The sequence below is a fragment of the Macrobrachium nipponense genome, chromosome 24 (assembly GCF_015104395.2).
Source record: "Macrobrachium nipponense isolate FS-2020 chromosome 24, ASM1510439v2, whole genome shotgun sequence".
Classification (NCBI taxonomy): domain Eukaryota; kingdom Metazoa; phylum Arthropoda; class Malacostraca; order Decapoda; family Palaemonidae; genus Macrobrachium; species Macrobrachium nipponense.
Genome location: NC_061091.1, coordinates 27,685,978 through 27,695,977, shown reverse-complemented (window position 1 = coordinate 27,695,977; position 10,000 = coordinate 27,685,978). Strand labels below are relative to the sequence as shown.

General features: G+C 36.0%; 1 protein-coding gene across 1 annotated transcript in view; it reads right to left on the bottom strand.

Annotated features, from left to right (window-relative positions):
- Positions 1-10,000, bottom strand: part of LOC135205539 (uncharacterized) — a 133,310-nt gene that overhangs the window by 10,765 nt on the left and 112,545 nt on the right. Inside the window, exons 5-9 of the mRNA XM_064236296.1 lie at positions 9,522-9,632; positions 5,638-5,862; positions 4,717-4,859; positions 2,439-2,595; positions 1-201 (exon numbers count right to left, since the gene is read on the bottom strand). The exon at positions 1-201 is cut by the window's left edge and continues 468 nt beyond it. Coding sequence (XP_064092366.1) covers positions 1-201; positions 2,439-2,595; positions 4,717-4,859; positions 5,638-5,862; positions 9,522-9,632 — 837 coding nt within the window. The remainder of the gene's footprint in view (positions 202-2,438; positions 2,596-4,716; positions 4,860-5,637; positions 5,863-9,521; positions 9,633-10,000) is intronic.

The window sequence follows — 10,000 nt, the reverse complement described above, 5'->3', positions numbered from 1 at the left end:
TTGGGTCAGTGAAAAGGGTATGCGTGTCTTGGTGACCCCTGGCGGCGCTCTGGCTGTGCCTGTGGGCAGGAGATGGGATGCCAATCTTCCAGGTGAAGGTGACGTCCTGTGGTTGGGCTTCCACTTGGCAAGTCAGGCTTACTGAGGTGTTGGCTGTCACTACGAGCTTCTGGTTCGTAGGGCCTGAGCAGTAGGGCAGATCTACAGAGGAGAGAGAATAGACATTATCTCTTTTACCTCCTTTACTTCCTCATACTTCTTAATGAACGCCACACTCTCTGGAAGATTGAATTCCAAGTCAATGGGCCTTGCAGGCTTATTCCATATGACTAGGTTTCATCTTCTGAGTAATAATAATAATAAAATAATAAAGATGGGTACTGTTAAAAGATATTGCTGCATCAGCCGAGTTGATTTTGTACAGAGTTTTCTCTATCTCCCTTATGGTAGCTTTCTCTTGGGGACTACAGCTAACAATTAGCGTTAGTGAAATATTATGCCTGGAATTGGAACGCTACTTGTTAACTGTACTACCCAAGAGAAAGCTATCATAAGGGAGATAGAGAAAACTCTCTACAAAATCAACTCGGCTGATACTGCAATATCATTTAACAGTACCTGTTTAAAAGAGGGTCTCCTACCTGTATATAATAATAATAATAATAATAATAATAATAATAATAATAATAATAATAATAATAATAATAATAATAATAATAATAATAATAAATATTATAATGATAAAAAAAAAAAAAAATAAGTTATGTGATTGATTTTGATTTTGATTTATGAAGTTTAGGCTATCAAGACAAGCAATGGGGCAGTTGTGTCCATTCAAGGCATTGAAATGAGGTGGTCGGAGTGGGTAGCAAGAGAGAAAGGGCCTGAAAATAAATGAGAAGGGTTACAATGATCTAAAGATGAACCCAGGAGAAAACCCCATAGTTTCTATAATTCAGTAAGGCAGATGGGAGGAAATAGATAAAGCTATATCGGCAATATACATTACTACCTGTACAAAGATAATTCAGTAATAAAATTTTTCTTAATTAAGATATTCTTCAAAAAAGGTTAATACTGAATTTGAAATATACAGGGAAATAAGACACCAGAGAGACGAAGTCCTTTGTAATAAAAACGCAACAAATGGGGTTCCTATCTAATAAGAATATTTTAGAATTAGTGAGACCGACCTTTTTTTTAAGTTATGAAATAGTCCACTGCATAAGAACGACCCATAATATTGGAAGTGATCAGTTTACTTAATAATATTTTTTTTTTGCCCACATCATCAAGAGTAACTAACCGAACTCGTATTACGTATTAATAATAACACAAGCGTTTAAATATAAGTTCTATATACTGATTTATATTATATATATATATATATATATATTATATATATTTATATCTATAAATTATATATATATATATATTATATATATATTGTTATTTTTAATTATTACATATATATTATATAATTATATATATATATATATATTTTATATGTCTATTATATTATTCATATTATTGATTATATATATGATATATATATATATATATATATATATATATTATATACATATATATATATAGTTATATATTTATTTAATATTACTATTATATATATAATAATATATATAATAATATATATGTATATATATAATTCAATAAAATATATATGTATATATATTTATATTATATATATAATATATAATATATATATATATATTATTATATTAATAATATATCCCATACCCTAGAAATGAAAAATTCCATAAGCTTGGAAATGGAGCATATTGCAAATATTAAATTCTCTTATAATTCTTGCTCGGACAAATGAAGCTATGATGAATACTGTTTGTAAACAGCATTGCATCCAGGTAAACATTGACTTAGGAACCATCTCGGCGATATGTACTATCCTTCTATCAATAAACTTTATTGATGATCTGCTCCCGGAAAGAGGTAGTTTCTATTAAGGTATTATATATAAATATATGATGTTTATATTATATATGTAATTTCACTCATAAAGTCGTATTTTGTCTAAAAACAATATATAACGAATCATTGTAGAATGCTTGTCATATACCCATTTGAATAACAGATCAAGTTGTATTAATCTCGGGATAGATGTATGTATATTAAAATATATAACATTTACCACCTAATAATTTCATTCTCACAGTGGTACTTTGTTTAAAAGGCATACTGAAACGATGTAGAATTCATCTAATATACATCTTTGAAAAATAGGTCTGGTAAAACATCATAGAGATTCAGTTTAGAATACTTCTGATATACCCATTTCATTAAGAGGTTAAGTTGTATTAAGCTGGAGAATCGGTTCAAAACACTAGTCATATACCAATTTGATTAAGAGGTCAAGCTGAATGAGCCTTGGGATAAATGTGTGACATTTGAAATTAACTCACGTTTGACAGTGACTGGAATGGCGTTTGAGTGTCCGTCTCCCTCGGAGTTCGAGGCCAGGCAGGCGTAGATTCCGGTGTCTCGTCTCGTCACGGGAGAGATTACCAGAGACGAATTGTCTCTGGCCAACACCCGCCCCCCGACGTTTCTCCTGATCCCCTGAGGTGGAAAGTCAGATGAGGTTATTGTGAGTTGTGACCTAGATCTTACGAGTAACGGTCCTCTTGATCGATTGTCTAAATTACGCTGGAACTTTAAATTAAACATTTTTAATCGATTGTTTGAATTACAATGTAACTTTCAACCCGTATATTCAATCGTTTGTTTGAATTACATTGTAACTTGAAATCAAAAATTTTAATTGATTGTTTGACTTACATGGTAACTTTCAACCTGCATAACCTGTACATTCAATCGTTTGTTTGAATTACGCTGTAACTTTCAACCCGTATATTCATTCGTTTTTTTGAATTGCACTAACTTTCAACACGTATATTCATTCGTTTGTTTGAATTACACTAACTTTCAACCTGTATATTCAGTCGTTTGTTTGAATTACACTGACTTTCAACCCGTGTATTCAATCGTTTGTTTGAATTACACTGTAAATTGAAAACCCATCTTCATGATGAAAATCAGAATTATCTTTGTTGATCTGATTGTTTACAGTAAAAGCTTAATGACACGATTTAACGGAGAGAAATAGCTTTGATGTTCGTTCCATATTGAATATGGAAATAGGCCTAGGACGTTCCTGGTGTCACTGAGGTATTATTATACTACTATTATTATTATTACTATTATTATTATTATTATTATTATTATTATTATTTTTTTTTTTTTTTTTTTTTTTTTTTTTTGCTCTATCACAGTCCTCCAATTCGACTGGGTGGTATTTATAGTGTGGGGTTCCGGGTTGCATCCTGCCTCCTTAGGAGTCCATCACTCTTCTTACTATGTGTGCCGTTTCTAGGATCACACTCTTCTGCATGAGGCCCGGAGCTACTTCAGCCGTCTAGTTTTCTAGATTCCTTTTCAGGGATCTTGGGATCGTGCCTAGTGCTCTATGATTATGGGTACGATTTCCACTGGCATATCCCATATCCTTCTTTTTATTTCTATTTTCAGATCTTGATACTTATCCATTTTCCCTCTCTTTCTCTCAACTCTGGTGTCCCATGGTATTGCGACGTCAATGAGTGATACTTTCTTCTTGACTTTGTCAATCAACGTCACGTCTGGTCTGTTTGCACGTATCACCCTATCCGTTCTGTATACCATAGTCCCAGAGGATCTTTGCCTGATCGTTTTCTATCACTCCCTCAGGTTGGTGCTCGTACCACTTATTACTGCAAGGTAGCTGATGTTTCTTGCACAGGCTCCAGTGGAGGGCTTTTGCCACTGAATCATGCCTCTTTTTGTACTGGTTCTGTGCAAGTGCCGGGCATTCACTTGCTATGTGGTTTATGGTTTCATTTTTCGTATTGCACTTCCTACATATGGGAGAGATGTTATTTCCGTCTATCATACTTTGAACATATCTGGTTCTTAGGGCCTGATCTTGTGCCGCTGTTATCATTCCTTCAGTTTCCTTCTTTAGCTCTCCCCTCTGTAGCCATTGCCAATTGTCATCGCTGGCTAGTTCTTTAGTCTGTCTCATGTATTGTCCGTGCATTGGTTTGTTGTGCCAGTCCTCTGTTCTTTCTGTCTTTCTCCTGTCTCTGTATATTTCTGGGTCTTCGTCTACTTTTATTAGTCCTTCTTCCCATGCACTCTTTAGCCACTCGTCTTCACTGGTTTTCAGATATTGCCCAGTGCTCTGTTTTCGATGTTGACGCAGTCCTCTATACTTAGGTTAGTTCCTTCTCCCTCCTTCCTTTCGTGTTATGTATAGTGTTATTATTATTATTATTATTATTATTATTATTATTATTATTATTATTATTATTATTATTATTATTAAGAAGAAAAAGACGAATCTATTCATGGAACAAGCGCACCACAGGGGCCATTGACTTGAAATTCAAGTTTACAAAGAATATTATGGTGTTTATTGTAACACATTGTATCTTCGCGCGAACTTTTGGAGATTCAATTCCAATTTCAACTCTACCACACAGAATAGGCTCTTGAAAGATGACGAACTTTGAGGTGTGTCTCTCCTTCGATAAACGACTCTATTTACCATTTCTCTACTGGATTAGATTACTTTAGAGTAAGTTTTTAACGTTATTCAGACAAACAAACGCGAAATGCACCTCCATTAACATTGGCCCTTACATTGTGGAGCCAGATTAAGCTGTAGACAGGAGGATCCGCCCGAACGGAGCACAAGAAAGACAACGTCTGTCCCTCTGTCAGTTCCAGACCGCCCCCGACGAGGGCGCGTCCTCCGTCACTCTTCATCACAGCCACGGGAACGTCTGCGGAGGAGATGAAAGGGAGAGGGAATGAAATAGGAGGAGAGTTGGTAATGAATGAAATGCTCTTGGTTGTAATATCTCTCATCTTGCATTCCAGAAGGTTGGTTACGAAAGCCATAGACTTAAGTTCTACCTTTCTGGTTTACGCATTATTTCTTAAAGTGTTTCCCTTGCCCGGGTTCGATTCCCTTTGCAAGCCAGGATGCTTTTGGGCATGTATGCTGACCTCGACGGCCCACTGTATACCTAACAGCTATAAGACTGCAGTTGACCACAACTAGAAAAAATTATGCGGCCATGGGTCTGCAACCTCACCAAAAGAAAGACTTGCTGAGAATTAGCTCCAGAAGATGTTGGCCCTCCGGTTCTCAGCAACCATTTTGGGATGAGGTTGCTGATCTCATGTCCTTCTACAGGTTGGCTGCAACCCAACACAGTCTTCTGATTAGTAGGTACCCAATTCAATTCTTAGATCAATACAAGCACAATTATTTAAACTAAACTGGGCTAAAGAGTTCCAGCTTACTTGGTACCTGAGCCTATGAAACTTATGAGACTTGTAGACTCATGTACCTTCTCAGCAATAGTCAATTGATGAAAAGATTCATAACATGACAATAATGATCAGTCTAATTTATGTAGACTCATAGAACATAACATCATCTTATAAGAGTGTCCTAACTCAAAGAAAACAGAACGTACTCAATCTGAATAACATAAACAAATATAAACACACATAATATGCCAATACTAATCAACCTGAGTGACGTATACTCACAGAACATGGCGATAGTAATCGATCTCTCGGTTATATTGGCCGCAATGTGAGGGTCGTCGTCATTTGTGGTAACGAGACGACACGTGACGCACCCATTGTGCAAGCTCTCCTGAACCACCGTGATGGCCAGGCGGTTGACAACCATGCCCTCGCCAGCAGAAGCCCAGGAGGTGTCCAGGGGCTTCCCTTCTAGGAACCACCAGAGGCTCTCGACATCTGATGAACCTGGGAGGAAATATTCAGGTTAAAAGGTTGGTGGAAGGATAGCATTTTAATTTTGCCTCCAGGGATTACTGCACCAGATATCTGTTTTGTCAGACTTACTATATCAAACTGATGAAAGACATCTGTTCCACTAAACTGAAGTTCTGAACTTCAAGAGAAATTTGCCAGCAAGCAATTAGAAGTGCTGGAAAGGTAAAGACTACTAATATGAAGAGAGAATAGATTCTGAGACGGTAAGGACTTGTGGTAAGAATGTGTGATGGGGAGAGATCGAAGAGGGCCTTGGTAGAACCTGTTAGGGGTAGAAGACTGAGAGTAAGGCACAGGATTGGGTAGCAGGGTAGATTGAAGGAAGGTTTGAAGAAGGAAGGGTTTAGCAGAGTAAGATGCTTTCGGTAAAAATACCTGAAGAAGACGCAGGCATCGGGGCAACCGACCTCTTAGCTTATAGAGAGCAGTGTTGAATGAAGAAGATAGTTGTCTGAAAAATGAACATTCAGTAAAATGTCCTTTTCTAGAACCTACATAATGTGTAGCTAAACAAACTATCGTGGTAACATTCGCATCAATAAACAGTCCTTTTCTAGAATATACACATTGCAGAAGTAAGCAATCCATTTCTCGAATCTACACAATGCATCAGTAAACAATCATTTTCTAAAACCTACACAATGCGTACCTAATCACACTATCATGGTAATATTCGCATCAGTAAACAGTCCTTTTCTAGAACCTACACAATGTGTGGCGGAACAAACTATCGTATAAACAATCCTTTTCTAGAACCTATACAATGTTTGGTTAAACAAACTATCGTGGTAACATGCGCATCAGTGAACAGTCCTTTTCCAGAACCTACACAGATACTAGCTAAACAACACTCACATCAGTGAACAGTCCTTTTCTAGAACCTACACAAAGTGTAGCTAAACATCACATCAGTGAACAGTCCTTTTCTAGAACCTACACAAAGGGTAGCTAAAGAACATTCCCATCAGTGAACAGTTCTTTTATATAATCTACACAATGTGTAGCTAAGGAAACTAATGTGATAACATTTGCATCAGTGAACAGTCCTTTTCTCGAACCTACTTAATGTGTAGCTAAACAAATTGTCGTGGAAACATTCGCATCACTAAACAGTCCTTTTCTAACACCTACACAAAGTGCAGCTAAACAAACTGTCGTGGTAACATTCCCATCAGCAAACAATCCTTTCCTTTAACCTACACATTATGTAGTTCAACAAACTATTGTAGGAACATTCGCATCAGCAAACAATCCTTTTCTAAAACCTACACAAAGACTAGCTAAACAAACTAGCATGGTAATATTCATGTCAAAGTTCTTTTTTAGAACCTATACTAAGTGTAGGTACACATTCAAAAGCTCAAGATCCTCACCTTCCTCATGGGGCTCTGTTTCCTCAATAAGGAAATGAGAATTTCTGTGAGTTTTCGTGGCATAAGGCCAGTTCCACACCCACTCTGAATTCCTTTCCCTAATGACAAGGCACCTTGGAATATTATTCCAAAGTGCTCTGTCAGTATTACGTAGTAAGAGACCCTGGTAATTGAACCTTATTCTGTGCATTATATTTGTAGTAGTGCAAGGATCTTGAAAATAATACTTGCATTATAGAAAAATGCATTGTCTTGTGCAGATGTACAAAAATATTAGAAAAAAATAACATTATATTTTCATTCTACTCACGATGGTCTTACGAGCTATCACTAACTGCATATGTCTGACACATTGAAAATGGCCATTCTATTTATTCCAAAGACTCCTGCATCCAGCCCAGAAATTTCATTTGTTTCAATTTTACATCAGTTGAAAAAATCGAGGCCAAAGTATACCGAGGGGAGAGGGAGGAGGAGGAGGGATGGGTAGGGGGTTGATTTTGGGGGATTGTTGGTAGGGGGAGGACTCAGATGTCTCATGGCCTCCAACAAACTAGTTTTGAGTTTAGGTTTAATAGATTAAGGGTACATTAGAAGATAAGACTTCTCTGTATATATTTACTTAGCTTTAATGACCTTGTTAATTCTATGTATATTTACTTATTTTTATATTTATTTATTTAGTTTTATTAAGTGTTATTTCTTTGTATCTATATATGTATATAGTTTAAATATATATAGATATATATATAAATATCATATATATATTATTATATGATATATATATATAGATATATGTTTATATATATATATATGTTTATATACATATGTATATATATATATAGATATATATATATATATATCTATATATATATATATATATATATATATATATATATATATATATACAGACAAATAACAAGCATGCAAGATTTTATCACTTCCTAAAATTTTCTCTAACGTCTCGACTTTCCTCTTCACGTCGTCACCTTTAATTTTTCTCACCGTTGGTTCTCTCTCTCTCTCTCTCTCTCTCTCTCTCTCTCTCTCTCTCTCTCTCTCTCTCTCTCTGGTTCTTATCGTCACTTCATCGTATGACACCGAAATCTATCAGAATCACTTGTTGTTTCAGAGTCTAAGAGAAGGAGGAGGCGCTGAGCGTTCGTCTGCTGTCAATAGCAGTAATAGAAAAGCAAGGAAAACAGAAATACGAGCTATTGGAAGCGATATCGTCGAACTCTCTCTCTCTCTCTCTCTCTCTCTCTCTCTCTCTCTCTCTCTCTCAGCGATCTCATCTGTGATTCTCTCGCTCTCTGTTGTATAACAGTGGACTAACATTTCCCTAGAACGAGCAGTTATGAATAACTTTAACAATAAAATATATTTAATAGCCCTTTAAAATGGAATTAAGAAATTTGACTTTGATCTTTCTCTCTCTCTCTCTCTCTCTCTCTCTCTCAACCAATCCAACCGACCTCACATAATTACCTAAGGTAACATAATGATGAAACTTAAGCATTACTGGACAAACAAACACAGACTTGTACGATAAGGAGGGGAAGTACTACAGTACGAAATGGTTAAAAGTTTTTATGAGTTGCTTAAATCGGTCCTTTGGGATTTAAACAGTAACAGTGACAAGGAGGAATTGTTGAAAGTTTTCATTCATTCTTAATTAAACCTCTTGAGATTCAAAGACACTTGTCCCTGAAGACCTGTCCACACTAACATTGTTTCCAAACCACGCTAGGTCTAACACTTGAACCTTAAACTTAGTCTTATTAAGTCAGACTGGAGTTTCACCTTTGATCTAGAGGACTAATTTGGTGTTCACTCGTGCCTAACCATCTTTCTTTCTTTCTTTCCTTCGTTTTTTAAATCTTCAACTGAAAACCATTTTGGAGAGTCAACAGACTATAAACCCCTCTTGGGTTTATAGTCAAAGGAAAATCAGCCTAAACGGAGATACAAGTTACAAGAAAAGGTGACGCATAAATAGATTTGAGAACAGAGAAAATAAAACCATTATATCTGAAATTCAGGATACGACAACAGAGAGAGAGAGAGAGAGAGAGAGAGAGAGAGAGAGAGAGAGAGAGAGAGAGCAAAGATGGAATGAATTTGCTCAAAGCTTAAACTATTTTCAGATCAGAAGATTCCGCAACTGCACAAGGCAAGTTATTCTGACCAGTAACTAATAAAAATGAGATTTGACCCTCCTGCCAAAGATTCATTTTGTGTTCACTTCAGTCTTACCGTGAGAAGCTTGACAGGTCAGTGTGAGGTTTGTCCCCTCAGCCAGTGGTCCAATTCTGCTGTCTACTGATCGTCCTGTGCTGTCTTCTAGGACGACTGTCTCCACGTCGTCTGGTTGAGAGGAAAGAAAGAATATTTAAGTTACTAGAAATTAAATTCATTGTCGTTTACAGTTGTTTTAAGAAATATGGGATTAGATGGGTAAGAATAATATTTACAGCTGTGGTAGCTTAAAATATTAAAGATTCTGATTTTACAAAAGTTTGACCAAGAAAGTAGCAATCTAAAGTTACATTTGTACTTAGTAAGCAATATACTAATTGTAATTTTACTATTTTTCCTTTAATTTAGTGGAAAACATTGCATTCTTTTTCAAATGACCTAAATCGAGCAAGGGACTCACCACCTAGAGTCGATTAAAGCATTAAAACCTGTTACCCTGATCCAAAACTAATCTGACATCAGAGATTTTACAGATT